Raw genomic sequence first — 21,472 nt, forward strand, 5'->3', positions numbered from 1 at the left:
ATTGGACGGACATGAAATTAGGATTTTTCATAACCAAGCCTTGGGTTTGGTAAAGCCACGGTCCATTGGTTTTCACTTTTCAGATTCTAGGTCATCGGTCGATTATTTTTTAGGATAAACTTTCGGATCTCTTGGTTGGTTTATACTCTGGCCAACGATTGTAGCTTACCCTGTTGATAGCCTCAGCTAAGATTGAGCAGATACCTGGATCTTTATATACCATCAGTTTGCCAACAAACGGCAATAGAATCACCTTCTAGGAAAATGAAGATAGTATATGATCTAGGAAAATGAGATTTACGGGTTTAGAAGACTACAGACCCCTTGACACGTTTGCCAAAAACCCAAATTTCTTTGATATAACCCTCTGAAAAATTTGCAGATTTAGAAGACAACAGATCAAAAGCTTGCCTAACACTACACAAACCTGTATTTTATAACTGGCAACATACGCGTAGAAGTGGGGCTCAGAAAAAAACAAAAAAAAAAAAGACACGCAGAAGGGGAAGAAAAAAGGAACTCTATTGTAACCCAAGTCAGATCAAAAATACGAAGTCTGCTTACAGTGAAAAACAAACAGGTAAACAAGAGAGAGTCTAAGGTATCATTTTATACGAGTCATTAAACCTGAACACCTCCATCAGTTACATTGGTGCTATCAGTTGGGGGACTAATTGATATCCAAAGCAAGGAGACTGTAATTGAAACGAGCCCTGACCAGACGTATACGATGGTGGGCACCCTTCCTCTCCTCCCCATCAACCCTTTGCCAAAGGGATACATGTGAGCCAACACCCAGAAGCTAAAGAATGTTCCCCCCATGAGCTTACTCCATTCCGGTATCACACTGTATATGGTCCTCGAGAACCCAATAACAACAGCAACAATGTTGACTACTATGATTGTCAGTGGCATTATGAAGAGACTTGTCCACTTCACCATGTAAAGATCAGCGTATATGTCGTCTTCGTCTTCACCACCGGACTTGGAGGTCAACTTGAAAGAAATTTCGATCCCAGCTACTACTTTTAGGAGACCCTGGACAACGGCCACAAGGTGTGCGCTTGTGCCACCAATCACCCAAAACTGTTCGTTTCGCCACCATTCCTCGAGGCCAGTGCCGGACCACTTCACTTCCAGAAGGGAGATGAGAGTGAGACAAATAGTAATTATAAGGAGATAGGAGAGGAACGCAATATTTAGGCTTTGAACGATGAAGTGTCCCGTGAAGAGGGACAGTGCAGGGAGGAAGCAGTATATAACCAAGAAGATGGAGGTGAAGGGATAGATGCCGACATTCAGGTATGCAACACGTTGTAGGAACTTGAGGCGCTTGCTTCCAAGAAATGCATTGTTCCGAGAGAAGAAGATTTCCACCGAACCAGTGGCCCATCGTAGGACCTGGTGCAGGCGGTCCGTGAGGTTGATAGGTGCTGTGCCTCGGAAAGCATCGCGCTTCGTGATGCAGTACACGGACCGCCACCCACGGTTGTGCATTCTGTAACCTGTCAGCACATCCTCCGTCACCGATCCATAAATCCAACCTATTCGCTCCCCCCATTCTGTCTTGTCCTCGTACCTGCGCTTCACATCAAAACATTCAGTTACTACCATTTGGACTTGATGAGTCTTTTTCACTGATCCCTACCATTTGGAAACTTCTTTTCGAACGCATTTGTCAAAGAAGTTCCATGTATTTGTAGAAAATGGGAATGGAAATATATGATACCAGCAGGAGATGACAGCCACTGCCTCAGCAACAGTGGGCGCATCAAGTGGTGGACGAGGTATGAGCAGTGCCCCTGGAGGCCGTCCATGCTTTACAGAAATGTGATCAGCAAGTGGCCGGCCCTGGTACTCGGCGATGGCTATCGTTTCCGTGAACATCGAAGAATTGCCAAACTTCTTTGGCAGGTTCAAGTCAGGGTGTGATGCAAGGGGCTGTGTTTCTGAGTCGTCTAATTCCTCGGTCTGCGATTGTGCCTGCATTGCAATATTTGGAGCTGGGGATTTTAGTTGCCCAAACGCGCCGGAGTACTCGTTTGCCCTTGGTGGATGGAACCCATAGATTGCATGTCGCCGGAACATGCAGCCAGTTCCAACGTACACCGGACCCTGAAGACCATCTAGAGCTCGCATGTTTCCTATTAGGCCAAATGAGATAAATAAAACTTGCCATGAAAACTCCACCAAAAAAAAAAAAAAAATTGCATGTTTATAGTGGGTTTTCCCCATTTGAAAGAAAATTGCAGACATTACCGTCAAAGAAGACAGTATTATGATTTGCATATCTGTCAGACGGATCAATCCCTTCAAATCTCTGAGGAAATTGTATGTAGCATAGCCTGTCACCACCGCGATCCATCATGAAGCACATTCCTTCCCTTACAGCTTGAGAATTATAGATATAATGGTCACAGTCCAAATTGAGTACGAAGGGCCCGTTGGACAATATTGCTGAAGCTCGAACCATGGCATTCATTGCTCCAGCTTTCTTGTTGTGGTCAAACCCCGGCCGCTTCTCTCGAGAGACATAGGCGAACATTGGCAGCCGGATGTCAACTCCGGTGAAGTCCAATTTTTTCTCGTCCGGATGACCCATCACTGGGTCGTTTTCCGGCACCTTACTCATTACCTGCATCAATAAAATCATTCAAGAGTTGCTAAAAATACTGGAAATGCTCAGAGAATTTCTAAGAATAGTAAAATGATGCAAATGTTTTTAGTGTGATCACCTGCAAAATTCCTGCATGGTCTCCCTTTGTATGATCAACAGTAGGGTCAAGCCACGTCCCAGGCCAGTGAGTACCATCGGCCATCCACGTGGCTTTATCGACCTTGATTGGCTCCAGAGGCAGCAGTCCACCATTCTTCTCACGGGCAAGCTTCTTCTCCTTCGTTTCCTCCCTGGAGTTATACATGTCACTCCTCTTACGTATAGCTTCAGGGAGACCGTTGATCCTGACCTTAAACTCATCGTACTCTCTCTTGATCCAACGGCGGTCCTTGACAAAATCTGTGCGCTTCTTGTTCTTCGTGGGGTCGGTTTTGCTGCTGAAGTAACTGTCTGGATTCCTAGGCTCAATGTTGTGTTTGCGGCAAAAGGGCACCCAATCCTGTACACACAATCATATAACAGTGGCATATTTTCATGACCTTTGAAATTGACGCAACGTTTGAAAAATATTTTCAGCTGATTTATTTGATTTGTACGGAAAATCAGTCACGGGTGGTTGGAGACCTCCAGCAGTGGACAATGAATTGTGAGAGAGTAAGTGCAAGAAGTAGAAGTTCAAACACCCAAAAATTGAAAAAGCGTTTTTCAAAAAACATTTTACGAGATTGAACTTATTTCTCCTGCTTGTTATTCATAATGTTAAATTTGAACTTGCTAGAAATTTGGGGTCATAGATAGTAACAAAACCTCGGCAAAGTGAACGGCCTCGGCCATAGCCTCAAAGGTGAGTATGGCACCACCATCATCCGAAATATAGCATGAGAGCTTCTCGATCGGGTAATCAACTGCTAGGATGGAGAGAATAGTATTTGCTGTGACAAGAGGAGGTTCCTTTTCAGGGTCGGCAGTGGAGACAAATACATCAACTCCAGGCAAGTCAGAACGCCCACTAGGGTTGGATGAGGAGGGTTGCTCGAACTTATCATGGAGGGCAACAAGGTCAGTGGCTCGATTGATAGGGTTGAGTTTCGGGAGAATATCTAGAAGCCACGAGAAGGCAAACCAAATCTCGCAAACAATGGACATGCCCCATAGCCACATTGCATCCCGATTGGGGTTTTGGATACGCCATGCCAGAAAAAAACCTAAAATTATCATTCGAACCAACACTAGTAACCTGTTCAAAAAAAGAAAAAGAAAAGGAACTTGCGTAAATGTTTCGCTAAGAGTCGTGCATGCTATATATAATTACAAAGTTACAATATTTCAATGATACACTTTGAGCTCATGATAATTGAAAGAATCCAAAAAAGTAGTTTGAATTGAGATTTTCGTGGCTGAACTTTCACAAGTATCCATCAATCTTGTCCTAAAACTTGACTAGAAAATAGGGAGAGCTAATAGAAAGCCAGTGATAGAGAACGAATTCAAATCTAGCTAGTACTGCTCAATTCATGCGGGTAAGAAAAGTCAAATTCAAGTGGGTATCTAGCGTATGTTTTAACCAGAATATTGTCATGTACATATTCATCTAACTTATCTAAGCATGCAGAGAAAACAAAAATGTCATACATTTAGAACGTGCGTGCACCTGTAAGGGCTAAGAATAGCGGCTGGAACCTTAAGCTTTCTAGTGAGCGGCTTCCAGGGCTTGTCCATGAAGTCCGACATACTCATTCCGCTTTCCAGTCCATAGTCTTCCTCCTGTTCGGACCAAAACGCATTGCCAATGCCGTACTTGCCCTTTGTCTCGAACAACCAACGGTTGTGATCGAAGTCCCCTGTTTGGCTCCTCAACAACATTGACGTGTTGTTGGAAGGCTTCATTACTGACATCCTCCTCTCGGTCTTTGTTGCGCCTGCATGACGACCCCCGCCGCTCCCCCCATACCCTCCTTCCTCGTCCGCCACCCGCCTCCGCTGCGGACCGTCTGTCTTGGAATCTGAGGTTGCACCAGGTTGGTTGTCTGGTGTAGGCGGCATCATCACCGTGTAATTGATGTAGTCATTTGGCCCGGGAAACTCGCCTGACATGTCCAAGTCATCATCCCGGGACAAGCTCACAATGCGGCCGCTTGATGTGCGTCGCGCAAATTTCACCGCCTGATGGGGTGGCCGGACTGCCGAAGATGAAGACGATAATGATTTCTTTGGCGAGGCCGTTGAAGTTTCCATCTATCTATCTTAGCTAATGTCTTCTATTTGATTCTTCTCCGAAAAAACCATAAACCTTCATAAAAAATTGTTCCTCTTCATTTTTTTTTTATCCGTTATCTTAAAATCCTGAGATCATAAATTTTCATATACACAGAAAGGTGGAAAAATGGAATAGAAATGAGAAATCATGGAAAATAGTGGAGTTGCATCTCCAATGGCCGGTTGAAGGACGGCAGGAGCCAAATTAGTTGAGGAGTTGAATGGTGTGGAAGTTGCTTCTATTTTTAGCATTATAGCAGCGAATGTCCCTCCCTCATTTCAAGCTTGGCCTCTCTCTCTCTCTTCGGTTTGGTTTGTGGTCTTCTTATTTATTTCGAATTATCATTTGGTCCCTCCGTATTTGCGAAACTGTCAGTTTAGCCTCTTAACTTTTTTATCTGATGAATTTGGTCCCTAGCTTTTCGTAAGCATGCTATGTCGTTTTGGCACTTGCCACTTGGTACACAAATAATCTTTTGCATGGATAGAAGTTTGAATGGAGAAAAAGAGCAGGGTCAAAGTATGTTTATCATATTCTTCGTCTTTTTTTTTTTTTTTAAAAAAAAAAAAACCTTTTCTTGGAAAGTATAATGTGTGTGTTTTTTGATAATATCAATTACTTGAAGAAAAAAAAACTGTTAAATTGGTGCATGTAGCCTCATCTTGTAACAAATAAATTCTTGTGATTTCAAAATGAACTTATAAATCCCTTTGGTCCGTCTTTATAAAAAATATTTCAAAATAGACAATAAACTTGAATGGTAACTGGATTAACAAAACGAACTTTCTATACTATCGCCTTCAAAATTTAAATGCCCTATCACATTTTGCAGAAAACATATTTCTCATATAACAAGTGGATTTCTTTTCCTATTTTGTAGCAAATAAAAGCTTTACTTTATTACTTCTATATTATTTAATTAGTAGTTTAACACTTAAAAGCCTATTGCTTTCGTTTGATAATGTTTTTGGAATGTGTTTTTGTTTTTTTATTTGAAAATATATTTTAATGTGATATAAAAGTAAGAAATGTGTTTTTTTTTTTCTTCTTTTTGAATTTATATTTGGAAAAATATTTTCTGTAAGATACACCTACGAGTTATAAAAAAGAAAAAAAGAAAAAAAGAGTGGCCTTGTGGCTACCCTAACTCAAGTGGACGAGATGAGTGTTTACACAGCCACCATTGGCATGTTGTGGGGGTCGTGTGGCCACTGCTCACTCTTCTTTTAAAACAAAAAATAATAATTTTTAAAGTAATAAGTTAGTCATATGCCTATAAGGCATAAAAATTAAGCACCCGCTTTATTAAAATATTCTTATAAGCTTTGAAAAGTTTTAAGAAAAGTATTTTATATTTTGAGTTGTTTATTAATAATTTTGAGAAAAATGTTTTTTGTCTTTGAAAAATGAAAACATTACCAAACAATGTCTTTGTTTTAAAAGTTCTCATTGCGCTATGATTATAAACAAATTTATTCGTTCTGAAAAGGAAGCCTTCAGCTATGGATAAGTTTCAAGCCTTCAACTTCAAGGAAGAATCATTTCAAAATCATGAAACTTCAAGATTATCACCATACCTTTGAAGAGAGGGAAGTGACTGCATCATAATCTATAGAACTCCATTGAAAATATATATATGTTTTGGGCATCAAGTGATACAACACACAACATCTTAACAGAAATAAACAACCCTACCAATAAAATCCAGCGGACTGATTTTGCATTTTTCCTAAAACAAAATTCCAGTCCATAACAAAAAAACCATTTCCCTTGCTATGTTTAATATTTTGGCCGAAGCTCAATGCCCTGGGCCATAAGACCAAACTTCCAGCTAAAGCCATCAGTGTCCATCAAGCACATCTCCACCAGGCTATCAACTTGGCCATTGAAGAATTCCCCGATCTCAATCTCAAACCACATGTCCTCTCTCTTGCATGGAAGTCGTCCATCATGTCCTTGTGATGTATTTGGTAGCAAATAAGCTTTGGTAGCATTACCTTCATTCTCATTGTCAAATCTAATGGACACCTTCACCGGGTGGTGAAGATTATCTTTACGACTTGGAGTAGTGTATACCAAGTATGCGCCATATTTTGTGTTTGGGGACAAGATATTAGTCTCAATTCTACCTCGTATTTCAAGCCAACATAGAAGCTGAGCCACCTCCGAGAATCTGCACATTTCATACACCAATAATATTACCCCCACAGTTGCTATGTGAAAAAAGGATAAACAAGCATGCATCTATATATATGCGAAAACGAGCGAACAGGGTGGTAGAGAGAGACCTAGACTGGACTGGTGACTTAGCTGAAGAATTCCGCTCCCAGTAATACGGAGTGTTTACCTGTCTCCATATTATAGTTAACTCCCTCGCCCCTAGCATGTAACACTTTTTCCCACTCAATTTATCTATTGCGAAGCTCTGTTCAATCACCATTCCAATTATCAAACAAACCAATTAACAAAAGGAGAGTAGGGGTAGGAAAACAGAGAATAGATGACAAAAAAAGTCAGAAGTAGATCACAATGACTCTCATTTCAATAAGATTGAGACAATTTTAATAAAATCAAACATATGAACCACACTTCTTTTTGAGTGAGTGACTATAAGAGAAGAGAAATAGTGAAAGATTCAAATTCAGTGACCACATGTTCATGAGATATGATCCCAACCGGATGTTCTACCATTTGATTTTCATATGAACAAACATTCAAGCAGTTAAACTAAGATCCGGAAGTTTTAAAAATGCATGATTTTAATGGCCGAACTGCAATTTTATCAAACACAAAACTCATGTTTTCATTAAGTGCATTTTGAAATCACTATTTTTTCAAATTGTGCAATATGAAATGGCTAAACCAAACGGACCTAAGTGACAAACTGTACATTTGGAACTTCCAGAAGAAAAATAGCATTCGAGATTATCGATAAAAAATACCTCGTAATTGCATATTACCTCTCAGGTTTAAAACAAGGCTCTAAGCAGTTCTCAAATGCATGTCTTTCATATATACTATGATTCTCTCTAAAGGAATCCCAAACCTTGTAAGGATAGTGACTTAAATAAAATCATTAGGAAATCAATTTTCTGGAAAATAGTAAGCCAAATCTGTGTAACTCTATCCAAGCATTAAAAATCATCCAACTCGGTCTGAAAACATTGGCCTATTAATTACTAAATTGGTCCCTGGCTTTATGGTTTAGGTATCTATATATTAATAAATATTCAGAGCATATTTTCCAAAGTAATCATTTCAGTTTCAAAATAATTTATATATAAGCAGCTAGTGAGTCGGTGACTTTTGCTCACCCTGTTACCGTTGCCGATGAGGATGGGATTGTGGCAAAGATGGAAATAAAGATCCTTCTTGGATAAGTTATTCAAGGATGATGATGACGATGATCCCGAAGAAACCGATTCAGAAATGATCTGCTGGTAATCCGGTGGCAGAAACTTCTCCCACACGAGATCCGAACCTGCGGCTGATCCGAAGCTCCGGGACACTAGCGAATTCCTGCAAGCATCGCGAGGGGATGTGAAGGAAATTATGGTGGCGATGCACTCTTCCGGCAGTACAGATCCGGTAGTAATAGTATCCATTTCCTCTACTCTTTTTTTCTTCTGTTTGTGAATAAATTGTGCTGGGTTTCCTTTGGTTGAGACAGCACTGCACGGCGATGCACTAATCGTTTTATCTTTTTATTTTTTTTGTTTTATTATTCTTTTCATATTTTTATAATTTTATAAGATTATCATGTTTTTGTTTATTTCGGATTAAAATAATTTTTATATTTTTTATTTGGTGCAACAAAATATAATACTCAATTGAAATTATTTTCGGTTTAACTAAAAAAACATATTTAATTTCCGTAATATATATATATTAAAACGGTAAATAATTTTTGGAATTTGAGATTTTCAATTTTAAATTAATAATAATAATAATAATAATAAATCTTAAATTGCAATTCATCTTAATCTATCGAACTTAATTGAACATAAGCTTTGGACACAAAGCAAAACAACACACAACATCTTATCGAGTATAATTAAACTACCCTACCAAAGACAAAAGGAAAAGCCAACCCATAAATTGCAAAACTATTTCTCTTACATTTCTTATTTTGGCCGAAGCTCAATGCCATGGACAACAAGGCCAGATTTCCAGTCACCGGCAGTACAAATCAAGTGCATCTCCACCAGGCTATCAACTTGGCCATTGAAGAATTCCCCAATCTCAATCTCAAACCACATGTCCTCTCTCCTTCGTGGAACTTGTCCATCAACTACCTCTGGTGTATCTGGTTGCAAATAAGCAATGGTACCATTACCTTCATTCTCATCTTCAAATCTAATGGACACCTTTGCTGGGATGTAAAGCAGATGGAAATCACCCTTAATGGTGTAGATGAGGTATGCGCCATATCTTGTGTTTGGGGACAAGATTTTTGTCTCAATTCTACCTCCTATTTCAAGCCAACACACTTCTAGAAGATAAGCCACCTCCGAGAATCTGTACATTTCATACACGAAGATTATTACCCACAGTTTTCATGTACAAAAAGGGTAAACAAGCATGCACAAATAGGCAAATATAGTGGTAGCTAGAGAGATACCTGGATTGGGCTGAAATTGGCAACTTAGCTGAAGGAATCCACTTCCAATATTCCGGAGAGTCTCCCCATGTTATAGATAACTCTCTTGCTCTCAGCATGTAACACTTTTTTCCACTCAATTTATCAATTGTGAAGCTCTGTTCAATTGTCATTCCAATTATTATACAAACAAACAAACATTCAAGCAATTATTCAACTATTTAAAATGTGGGACATGCATTTTTAAAAACACGTGATTTTAAAGGTGAAATCGCGATTAATAACTATGTTTTTATTGACTACATTTTGAAATTACTATTTTTTCATATCTTCCGATTTGAAATCGCTAAACCAAACGGACCCAAGTCACAAATTACCATGCGACAAACTACACGCTTGGAACTTCCAAAAGAAAATTGCATGTCTTTCAAATATACCATGATTCTCTCTAAAGGAATCCTAAACCAAGTAAAGATGAAGCCAGCAACTAGTGACTTTTTAGAAAATCAACCTTCTGGAAAATAGTAAGCCTCATCACGTTTGGTATGACACTATGTAACTCTACCCAATCATTAAAAACCATCCAACTTTGTCCGAAAACATTGGCATATTAATTACTAAATTAGCCTTAGGCCCTTAGCTATATTAATAGATATTCGTGTGGAGGGTGCTTTATATGGAGTTCGAGGTCTATCAGACAAGATTGGATCCAAGAAGTGACCTACCTTAAACGGTTTCTCCAAAAAAAAAAAAACAAAAAAATTAGGGCATATTTATCAAAATAATAATTTAGTCTCAAAATAATCTTTTACTCATCAATGGCAGGATCTATATATATATAGCGCTTAACTTGTTGTGAAACAGTGTAGCATCCCCCTCTATCATGACAAGAGTATTTCTCGAAGCAAAATCAATATAGAAGACTTATATATATATATATATATATATATATAAAAGTAGGTAGTGAGCCAGTGACTTTTTTGCTCACTCTGTTACCGTTGCCGATGAGGATGGGATTGTGGCAAAGATGGAAATAAATATCCTTCTTGGATAAGTTATTCAAGGATGATGATGATGATGATGATCCCGAAGAAACCGATTCAGAAATGATCTGCTGATAATCCGGTGGCAGAAACCTCTTCCACACGAGATCCGAACCTGCGGCTGATCCGAAGCTCCGGGACGCTAGCGAATTCCTGCAAGCATCGCGAGGGGATGTGAAGGAAATTATGGTGGCGATGCACTCTTCCGGCAGTGCAGTAACATCCATTTCCTTTCCTCTTTTTTTCTTCAGTTTGGGAATAAATTGGGCTGGGCTTGTGTTAGTTTACTTGACATTAATACCTTAACCCTTCGCGTCAAGAACAATCTTATTAAGAAGAAGTTTGATAAATTTGTGAACCATCATAATTTATTAACTTTTTATTTATTTATTCTTTTTTTTTTTTTTGATAAAAGATATTTCATTTCATAAATTAAACTTGCTCAGCCAATTCACTGTCATGAATACAAGGGTGGTAACCCCCAATCCAAAACTGTTCGTCAATTACGGCTACTGCTAATTTCGATAATTGATGCGCCACGCCATTGGCTATACGATTCACATGCGTCACCTGCCAGTCCGCCGCATAGCACAAATTAATTTTGGCATCCTGCAGCATTATTCCATAACTCCCACTCCACGTCCCGTCCCTCTTCATATTATTAACCACTTCCAAAGCATCCCCCTCCAAGATTACTTTCTGCAGACATACCCGGTTACTGACTTCCGTGGCATACCATAGAGCCATCGCCTCTACATCTGCAGACTCCGCCATGTAGGGCTTGGAGACACATAGAGAAGCCCTTACTCTGCCAACGTGGTTTCTAGCCACCACCCCAATGCCCATCCGATTTGCTTCTTTTGATAGGGATGCATCCCAATTGATCTTTATCGTGCCTTCAGGTGGTGGTATCCATTGTACCTCAGCCCTTGAAACCCTTTGGGTACTACTACTATACTGATACAAGGTTTTTTTTTTTTTTTTTCAATTATCTTATCCTAGTGTTTGTAATACTAATATGTGAAAGATTGTTATAGTGTGAGCTATGAACATTATTTTTAGTGGTCCTTAAGAGGTAGTTTAATCGGCTGGAACCACGTCTAATGAAGTAGAGATCATTAGTTTGAGTCCCCCTATCCCTCTTGTGTGGACATGGAAAAAAAAAAAGAAAAAAAAAAAGCCATTTGGTCATTAAAAGCTTTGCAAATGCCATTGATTTTTTTCTACGGTTAGTCATTAAAATCTTTTGTTATTCATTGATTTATTTTTAACCGTTTGTCTTTAACACAATTTAGTTTCATAAGTTATGGTCGTTTAACTTTAAGACAAGATACCACTTAGCAATTAGAATGACACTATATAACTCTATCCAAGCTTTAAAACGCTTGAAAAATGTCACTTATCAAAAAGTCACATATTATTGAAACAGCCAGAAAACTTTCCCTTTTAAAATGTTTTTTTTTTTAAAAAAAAAAAAAAAAAAAAAAACTTCTTTAGAGACGCTTTTTCTTCATAAATCCAAAAAACAGTTTTTTACTCAACCTTTTTTACCACATAAAAAGCAAGAATCTGATGAAAATATACTTAATTCTCAAACGTAACAAGCCACTTTATTTTTTTAATAATATGTGTCATTTTCTAAAACTTTTTGATGCTTAAAAAATGGCATAAATTTCATAATTTGAGAATCTACAATTTTTTAGATGCTAATCTATTTAGGATTGCAATTTTAGATTGATTTTGTTGTTGCCGGTCCCCAATAATTTAGAAAAGAAGCCATGGATCTTAACTAGTAAGAATTCATAAGAACACAAATAATAAAGGTCTCAAATGTATATCATGATACAAAATGTAAACGTTCATAATTACAATACCTTTACTTCATCTTTTAAAAACTGTTGTCCTCTTATAAACCAACAATACCTTTATTCAAATACAGCAGATGTTGGCCTTGCACTGAATACAGAATTTTCCTGCAGAAAATTTTTAATAGATTAGTTCTTGTGTAGACTTTCATAGAACTTGCTTGAAAAATTACCAAGTGTTATCGTCAAAAATTTGTTGCTCTGAGTCTGACAAATTGCTCTTTAGTTTGCAAACAAACAACGAAAAATGGCCAGTTTTTTTTTAAAAAATATTTCCAGCTGAAAACATTTTACACCAAAACAAAAGGAGCGTTAACAACTACCTGTAATTTGTTTAACAGAATGTCTGAAATAATCTTATATATCAACTAAATGAAATGATAATTTTACTATTTTAGCAATTAGAATGACTAGGTACACGTTGGAAAGTTTTAGCAAGTAAAATCAGTTCTCATTGTGCTATTTTTACAGACAGATTTACTCGTTGGGAAAAGCAAGGGAAGTGTTGGAATGTTGGCATGCAACTCCTTCAGCCTTTTGGCTGTGTTGATAGTATTCGTAGCTAATAGCCAAGGGCAGAGGTGAGACTTCTTTATAGGCTATGGTGTTAAAGTGATAATTAAGTGATTAAATTTACTTCTTCCTATCAGTTTAAGCTTTTGAGATAATTGGTGATTTAACATGGTATCAGAACCAAAGGTCCTGGAATCGAACCTTGACTCCGTCAAATCGCCCCCATTTAAATTAAATATTTCACGTGTTAGGCCTCATCTAATAAAAGGGAGTTTGAGTCCATACGTGAGGGAGAGTGTAAAAATATTGATTAAGTGATTAAATTTACCTCTTCCTATTAAGCTTTTGAGATAACTGGTGATTTAACATATGGATTGTTTCAACTCTCAAGCCTTTGACTTCTAAGGAAAAATCATTTCAAAATCATCAAACTTCAAAAACATTTTGTGCGTGCAAGAAGCATGGTTGGAGAGGGAACTGACTTCATCATAATCAACATAACTTCATTGAACATCTTATAGAGTATAAACTACCCTAAAACCATTTCTCTTACCTTTCCTATTTTGGCCGAAGCTCAATGCGGCCATGGACCACAACGCCAGACTTCCAGATATAGCCATCAGTCCCCAGCAAGTGCATGTCTGCCACGCTATCAACTTGGCCATTGAAGAATTCCCCAATTTCAATCTCAAGCCACCTGTCCTCTCTCCTGCGTGGAAGTCGTCCATCCTGTCCTTCTGGTGTATCTGGTTGCAAATAAGCATGGGTAGCATTACCTTCATTCTCATTTTCAAGTCTAACGGACACTCTCACTGGGTGGTGAAGTTCATAGAAACTATCTGCAATTGTGTATACGAAGTATGCCCCATATGTTGTATTTGGGGACAAGATATTAGTCTCAATTCTACCTCGTATGTCAAACCAACACACTTTTAGAAGAAGAGCCACCTCAGAGAATCTGCACATTTCATACACCAATAATATTACCCCCACTGTTGCCATGTAAAAAAGGATAAATAAGCATGCATATATATGTGCATGCACAAATTAACACGCAAACAGAGCGGTAGAGAGAGACCTGGACTGGGGTAAAACTGGAGACTCAGCTGAAGAAACCCACTTCCAGTACTGCGTAGTGTTTGACCAGACTATATGTAACTCCCTAGCTCCAAGCATGTAACACTTTTTCCCACTTAATTTATCGATTCCGAAGCTCTGTTTAATGATAAAAAAAAAGTTGGAAGTACATCACAAAGATTCTCAATTCAATAAAATTTAGGCAATTTTAATAAAATCAAACATACGAACCACACTTCTTTACTCTAAGAGAAGAGAAATGGGAAAAGATTCAAACCAGTGACCACAAGTTCATGAGACATGAGTCCAACCGGATGTGCTACCACTGGATTTCATACTAACAACATTCAAGCAATTATTAAACTAAAAGTCCGTTTTTACGATTTTGCATACTAAAATTACATTTTTACAAATGCCTACTTTGTTCTTAGAAATCACATTTTCATTAAATGTATTTTAAAATCACTATTTTTTCAAACCGTGCGATTTGAAACAGATAAACAAAACGGACCTAGGTGACAAATTATTAGCATGTGACAAACTGTACATTTGGAACTTCCAGAAGAAAAATAGCATTCAAAATTATCGTTAAAAAATATATCGGAATTTCTGTACCTCTCAGGTTTCAATTTTAATAACAAAAAAGCACTAAGAAGATCTCAAATGCATGCATGTCGACTTTCATGTTATTATGATTCTCTCTGAAGGAACCCCAAACCAAGCAAGATCAAGCCAGCATGGATAGTGGCACAGAGAAAATCATTAAGTAATAACCTTTCTGGAAAATAGTAAGCCAAATCATTGCTTTATTGGAAAAGGATCTTCCCCATTTCATTTAGGCAAAGGAATGTTAAAAGTGGGACAAGTATTACACAAACTCCACCCAGCCATTAAAAGTCATCCAAGTCTGTTCGAAAACATTGTCTTATTCAGAAAAATTACATATGCTCCCTTAAACAACTATTTTATTGATTATTTAGGTTAGTCATAAGGAATGGCTGAATCACTTCCATTTAGCCAAGAGGTGGCCGACTGATTTTAAAACAATTTTTAGATTACTTTTTTAAATTTTTTTTTTTTTTATAATTACAAAAAAAAAAATTATAAAGCCTATTTTTTACCTTATTGGGAATATTGACATTTTGTTTGTACTTTTAAGAAAAAATTGACACAATTAGTAGTTTGGAAGAACATTAACAATAAAAACGTATGAGAGTATTTGTACTTTCCCTAATTAGAAATACTATTTAGCATTATCAAACGTCAATCTAGTAACATTCTTGTCAATTAAGCACATTCACATTCACTTTCTTTTTTTTTTTTTAAAAAAAAAAAAAAAAAAAAAAAAGGCAAAAGCTAAAGCAAATATAAAAGAACAAACAAAATGCTAGGAAATGGACACTTAACAATGGTGAGTAACATTTATCTTCCCTAATTACTAAATTGGTCTTAGCTAATAATAGATATTCGGGGCATATTTTCTAAAATAATCATTTTCTTTGTATGGGCGATTTGGGCTTTTTGTAAAAGTTTTTCATTACTTATTAAAACATTCCAAAATAATCATTTCAGATTCAAAAGAATTTTTTATTCATCAATCTCGGGATCCGTACGGCTTAATTTGTAGTGAAACAGCCTAGCATCCCCCTCCTATGACAAGAGTATTTATTTCTCAAAGCAAAATCAATACGAAACCAGTAAACATGAGCAGCTAGTGCCTCTTGCTCACCAGGTTACCGTTGCCGATGAGGACGGGATTACGGCAGAGATGGAAATAAAGATCCTTCTTGGACAGGACATTCAAAAGCGATGATACCAACGACTCCGATTGAGAAATGATCTGCTGATAATCCGGTGGCAGAAACCTCTCCCACACGAGATCCCAGCCTACAGCCGATTTGAAGGTCCGGGAGAGCACCGAATACCTGCACGCATCGGGAGGCGATGTGAAGGAAATTATGGTAGCGATGCAGTCTTCCGGCAATACGTCGGCGGTAATAACCTTTTCCTTTCCTCTTTTCTCCATCTTTTTGGAAATAATTTGTGCTGGGTTTGTGTTGGTTGACATTGGGCGATTTTTACAATGCCTTCACTCTTGGCGTCCAGGGTTTGGATGATTCAGATGCAACGGAGTAGACTTTTCGTTATATTGACGTCCAGGGTTGATTCCAAGTCTCCTTGATGCACAGTTTTCCAATATGATGTGACACGCCTTTGAGAACTTGGAGGATACGTTAAGCTACCCACAATGAAAAATAGGATTAGGGTACGTCAAGCTATACACAAAGAAAAACAGCCGCGTAGCTACACGTAGAAAGAAATACAAGATTAGATTCCAAGTCTCCAGTTGACCCCGGTTGATGCACAGTTTTTCGAGATGGTCACGTGGCACGCCTTTGAAAACTTCGAAGATACGTCAAGCTACACACACAGAAAAACAGGATTAGGGTACGTCAAGCTACACACACAAAGAAAAACAGGATAAGAGCCCCGGTGGTGCCCCGGCGGGGAAGTTCCAATGCCTAAGTCGCCTAAGTCAGAATGTGAGGAAGGAGTGTATAAGCAATCAAAATTTCTGCGCCAGGATTACGCTTACCTTTGATTGAAGTTGAGACTTGTATTTATAGGCATGGAGTAGAATTTGTTTCCCACACGTCTCGGGATTCCTATTCCTCAATATATATTTGTTTCGTAGTTATTTGATAAGGGTAGGAATTCTTAACCACTTCGTGATCTTTGTAACCTAAGATCCCGGGACTAGTGAGAAGGTTTTTGTTTGAGTTAGATAACCTTTTAAATTTGAATGGTTACCTATCCCGCTTATGTAGGGGTAATTTGTATGTTGACAGCTATCTATGTTGTAAAAAGCTTTCTTAAATGTAAGATAATGAGCACTTGCTTTAGATGGAATACGTGCATATTCTTAATTGTGAAATGACTGGTTTACCCTCGGCTCTTAACTATTTTGCTCCCGAGGAGTTGAGTCTCGGGTTCGGTGACTAATACCTACCGAGGAGTAGTCTCAGACTCTTGTCCGAGACTTCCTCGGTTTCCCAAACCTCCTCGGGTTAAGCTGTCTGAGGCCTTGTCGGGTGTGATGTCTTGTTGAGGTTGGGCTTGAGACCCGTTGGGCTTTAAGAACTGATCCATGACCTAACAATCCCCAAATTAGCATTGGAGATATGTAAAAACTAAACACCCTCCAATTTATTAACATATAACTTAGAAGTTAAATTAAAGTGACCTCTCGAGGCATGGAAGATCCAGCAAGTCTGTGCCTAAAACCTCTGCTGCAAATTGCAAGAAGCTCATGCATAAATGCAAGCCAAAGAAAAAAAAAGACACAGGGTCGAAATTAAAAAATTAATTTTTGGAGGATAAAATTAAAATATATTTGGAGGGTTAAAATTTTAATTTTAGAATAATTTTCTGTCATTTATTTTTAAAATTTTTATGGAACTAGTTGAAGCTCAAGAACTACGTCGTTCGACCCCCACTCAAACCATTAATTATCACTTTTCTTGTATGATTTAAGCCTGCGAATATTTTAAGTACGTTTCTCTTATTACATATAATCAATTTTATCAGTTGGGTTGATAGAAAAACTTAATCATACATTTTTAAATTATTTAAAAATATGGCTAACTTTTTTAATGTGAACAATCCTATTGTAACTTTGTTGTTGTTTTTTTTTTTTTTTTTTTTTTAATTGAAAAGAAAAAAAAAATATATATATAAACATTTATCGTAGTTGGAACGTGGAAAATGCCCCCTTTTTCTTTTCTTGTCTTTCTTTTCAAAGCATTGGATCACATAACTATTGATATCAATAGGTCCAACTAATTTTGGACATATATTATGTTAATCAATTATGATATGTAGATGTTATAAGTTAAATGGAATAGGCTTAATTACATTTAAGCACAGATTGTGAGGACCCTAAGAAAAGATCATGTACAAGTATTAGTGCCTTATTGTTATTAATATTATTTGAGCAAGATAACCGTAACATTAACATTAAAAGAAAATAACGCTACACTATGAGGGGGTGAGGCCGACCCAACAAGCACCCCCAAAACATTTATTATTTTGCATGATTAAATTAAAACAAAAAATGGATCCAAACTGATTAGATCCCATAATGTTTGCACGGTTGTTCCTATTGCATAGGATGTTTGCTATCAAGATGCTCCTAGGCATGCTGAGATATGCTTGGTTATTTGGCTGTAGTAAAAAACGTTATGATGGTGTACCGATGCATAGGTAGCATAAATTTGTTTCCTACTAACTAAAATTTAGATAACCCTTTAGTAGTTGGAATTATTCTGATTGAGTGTACTTGAAACAAGTGACGATTATCTTTGTGACTTTCTGGGGAAAAAAAAAAAAGAAAAGAAAAAGGAAAAAAAGCAACTATAAGTGGCTTAAAGAAGGCCATACGGTGAATATGGTTCAAGTGTCTACATAGGAATTAGGAAACAAACCCAATTCGATGTCATCATGCCAATGATAAATGCTCTGTTACTTAAGTTGAAAGCATTAGAAGACGGACAGCATACATGATTGTAGATGTTAATGGCATTTAAGGGATTTAAGATTGCATTTTTTGCTCAAGACATCAGAAAGGCTGGAATTTGGGACTGATTTCGTAGTTGCTGGTCCCTCTATAATTTAAAAAAGAAGTCATGGATCTTAAGTACTGCTTAGGAATCATAAGAATACAAATAATAAAGGTCTCACATATTATCATGATAAAAATGTAAAACCTCATAATTACAATACCTTACTTGATCTTTAAAGAACTGTTGTCCTCTTATAAACTTACGATGCGTTTGTGCAAACAGCGGATCTTGGACTTGCACTGAATACAGTATTTTCCTGCAGAAAATTTTAAATAGATTAGTTCATTGTGAAAAATTGCCAGTTTTTTTGAAAAATATTTTCAGCATAAAACATTTTACACTGAAACAAAAGGGGGCCTTAACAACTACCTATAATTTCTATGACAGAAAGTGGTGACAATCTCTGAATTAATCAATATTATCTTATATTATTATGTATCAAATAAATGAATGATCATTTTACTATTTTAGCAATTAGAATGACCAGGTACATGTTGAAAAGTTTTAGCAATTAAAATCAGTTCTCATTGTGCCAACTGTTAGAATGTTGGCGTGCAACTCCTTCTGCTTCAGCCTTGGCTGTGTGTTGATAGTATTGCTAGCTAATAGCTGAGGGCAGGGGTGAGACTTCCTTATAGTATATGGATAGTTTCAAGCCTTCAACTTCGAGGAAGAATCATTTCTAAATCATCAAACTTCAAAAACATTTTGTGTGTAAGAAGCATGGTTGGAGAGGGAACTGACTTCATCATAAGCAATAGAACTTCATTGAACATCTTATCGGGTATAAACTACCCTACCAAGACAACAGAAATACCAATCCATAAATTGCAAAACCATTTCTCTTACCTTTCTTATTTTGGCCGAAGCTCAATGCCATGGACCACAAGACCAGACTTCCAGTCACCGTTTTCAATCTCCATCAAGCACATCTCCACCATGCCATGAACTTGGTCAGTGAAGAATTCTCCAATCTCAATCTCCATCCACATGTCCTCTCTCATATGTGGATGTCGTCCATCATGTTCTTCTGGTGTATCTGGTAGCAAATAAGCATTGGTAGCATTACCTTCAATCTCATTTTCAAATCTAATGGACACCTTCACTGGGCGGTCAAACCCAGTGCAATAATATTCCTCATCCTCTCCCTCTTCCACTGAACGGACAAAAGTGTAAACGAAGTAGGCGCCATATCTTGTATTTGGGGACAAGATATTAGTCTCAATTCTACCTTTTATGTCAAGCCAACACACATCTAGAAGATGAGCCACCTCCGAGAATCTGCACATTTCATACACCAATAATATTACCCCCACTGCTGCCATGTAAAAAAGGATAAACAAGCATGCCTATGCTCACACGAACATGCAAACAGAGAGGTAGAGAGAGACCTGGACTGGGGTGAAACTGGTGTCTCAGCTGAAGGAGTCCAGTCCCAGTATTGCGGAGTGTCTCCCCATATTATAGACAACTCTCTCGCTCCCAGCATGTAACACTTTTTCCCACTCAATTTATCTATTGCGAAGCTCTGGTCAATCACCATTTCAATTATTATACAAACCAACAAAAGGAGACTAAGGATAGGAAAAGAGAGATTAGATGACAAAAGAGTCCGAAATATATCACAAACACTCTCAGTTCAATAAAATTGAGACAATTTTAATAAAATCAAACATATGAACCACACTTCACACTTCTTTTTGAGTGAGTGATTATAAGAGAAGAAAAATGGCAAAAGATTCAAACCAGTGACCACAGGTTCATGAGACATGAGTCTAATCGGATGTGCTACCATTGGGTTTCAAGCAATTATTAAACTAAAAGTCCGTTTTGCCTTACAATTTCGCAAGTTAAAAATGTGTTTTTAAACAAAATCGTGAAAAATGTCTCATTTGGGAGCGGTTTTGCAAAAAATAACAATTTGAAAACATGGGAAATGTGTTTTTTAAAATCTTAAAGACCAACCCATGATTTTATCAAACGCTAACTGTTTTTTTTTTTTAAAAAAAAATATAGAATAAAATTACACTTTACTTAATTGCATTTTGAAATTCCTATTTTTTCAAACAGCACATCGCTGAACCAAACTATCATATGGCAAACTGTACATTTGGAACTTACAGAAGAAAGTTAAACAAATATCTCCCAATTGCAGTACCTCTCAGGTCTAAATTTTAATAACAAAAAAAATTTTAAAACAAGGCACTACGAACATCTCAAATGTATGTGTTTCATATATACTATGATTCTCTCTAAAGGATTCCGAAACCATGTAAGGATAGTGAATTAAATAAAATCATTAGGAAACCAACTATCTGGAAAATAGTAAGCCAAATCACGTGTAACATCCAAGCATTAAAAATCATCCAACTCTGTCTGAAAACATTAGCCTATTAATTACTAAATTGGTCCCTCCCCTGGATTTAGGTGACTATATTAGGTTTAGGGTTTAGGTATCTATATATTAATAAATATTCAGAGCACATTTTCCAAAGTAATCATTTGAGTTTCAAAATAATTTATACATAAGCAGCTAGTGAGTCAGTGACTTTTGCTCACCCTGTTACCGTTGCCGATGAGGATGGGATTGTCGCAAAGATGGAAATAAAGATCCTTCTTGGATAAGTTATTCAAGGATGATGATGACGATGACGATGATCCCGAAGAAACCGATTCAGAAATGATCTGCTGATAATCCGGTGGCAGAAACCTGTTCCACACGAGATCCGAACCTGCGGCTGATCCGAACATCCGGGAGACTAGCGCGTCCCTGCAAGCATCGCGAGGTGATGTGAAGGAAATTATGGTGGCGATGCACTCTTCCGGCAGTGCAGTAACACCCATTTCTTTTCCTCTTATTTTCTTCTGTTTTTAAAAA

At 37.4% G+C, this 21,472-nt stretch overlaps 5 protein-coding genes across 6 annotated transcripts in view; all 5 read right to left on the reverse strand.

Moving 5' to 3' along the window:
• Nucleotides 1-562: 562 nt before the first annotated feature.
• On the reverse strand, nt 563-4,852 carry LOC132177548 (cellulose synthase-like protein D1). The gene is made up of 6 exons (XM_059589916.1): nt 4,269-4,852; nt 3,425-3,854; nt 2,736-3,116; nt 2,260-2,635; nt 1,730-2,144; nt 563-1,579 (listed from the first exon to the last, which is right to left on the reverse strand). Exons 1-6 carry the CDS (start codon nt 4,850-4,852, stop codon nt 622-624), a joined length of 3,144 nt encoding a protein of 1,047 aa, XP_059445899.1. The 3' UTR covers nt 563-621.
• Nucleotides 4,853-6,472: 1,620 nt separating this feature from the next.
• On the reverse strand, nt 6,473-8,528 carry LOC132177788 (putative F-box protein PP2-B12). The gene is made up of 3 exons (XM_059590241.1): nt 8,189-8,528; nt 7,163-7,299; nt 6,473-7,047 (listed from the first exon to the last, which is right to left on the reverse strand). Exons 1-3 carry the CDS (start codon nt 8,477-8,479, stop codon nt 6,654-6,656), a joined length of 822 nt encoding a protein of 273 aa, XP_059446224.1. The 5' UTR covers nt 8,480-8,528; the 3' UTR covers nt 6,473-6,653.
• A 422-nt stretch (nt 8,529-8,950) lies between these two features.
• On the reverse strand, nt 8,951-10,861 carry LOC132179759 (putative F-box protein PP2-B12). The gene is made up of 3 exons (XM_059592529.1): nt 10,463-10,861; nt 9,496-9,632; nt 8,951-9,392 (listed from the first exon to the last, which is right to left on the reverse strand). The coding sequence occupies exons 1-3, from the start codon at nt 10,742-10,744 to the stop codon at nt 8,999-9,001; spliced, it is 813 nt and encodes a 270-aa protein (XP_059448512.1). The 5' UTR covers nt 10,745-10,861; the 3' UTR covers nt 8,951-8,998.
• A 1,441-nt stretch (nt 10,862-12,302) lies between these two features.
• On the reverse strand, nt 12,303-16,366 carry LOC132180104 (putative F-box protein PP2-B12). The gene is made up of 4 exons (XM_059592959.1): nt 15,702-16,366; nt 13,974-14,110; nt 13,449-13,853; nt 12,303-12,490 (listed from the first exon to the last, which is right to left on the reverse strand). Exons 1-3 carry the CDS (start codon nt 16,038-16,040, stop codon nt 13,454-13,456), a joined length of 876 nt encoding a protein of 291 aa, XP_059448942.1. The 5' UTR covers nt 16,041-16,366; the 3' UTR covers nt 12,303-12,490; nt 13,449-13,453.
• Nucleotides 16,367-18,603: 2,237 nt separating this feature from the next.
• Nucleotides 18,604-21,472, reverse strand: part of LOC132180105 (putative F-box protein PP2-B12) — a 3,695-nt gene continuing 826 nt past the window's right edge. The window contains exons 1-4 of one of the 2 annotated variants that reach the window (XM_059592960.1): nt 21,154-21,466; nt 19,986-20,122; nt 19,444-19,875; nt 18,604-18,850 (exon numbers count right to left, since the gene is read on the reverse strand). In XM_059592960.1, the coding sequence (XP_059448943.1) occupies nt 19,449-19,875; nt 19,986-20,122; nt 21,154-21,438 (849 nt within the window). In that variant the 5' untranslated portion in view covers nt 21,439-21,466 and the 3' untranslated portion in view covers nt 18,604-18,850; nt 19,444-19,448. Of the gene's footprint in view, nt 18,851-19,443; nt 19,876-19,985; nt 20,123-21,153; nt 21,467-21,472 lie in introns of those variants that run through there. The other variant, XM_059592961.1, reaches the window with a different exon arrangement.

Source organism: Corylus avellana, chromosome ca4 (genome assembly GCF_901000735.1).
Source record: "Corylus avellana chromosome ca4, CavTom2PMs-1.0".
NCBI classification, from domain to species: domain Eukaryota; kingdom Viridiplantae; phylum Streptophyta; class Magnoliopsida; order Fagales; family Betulaceae; genus Corylus; species Corylus avellana.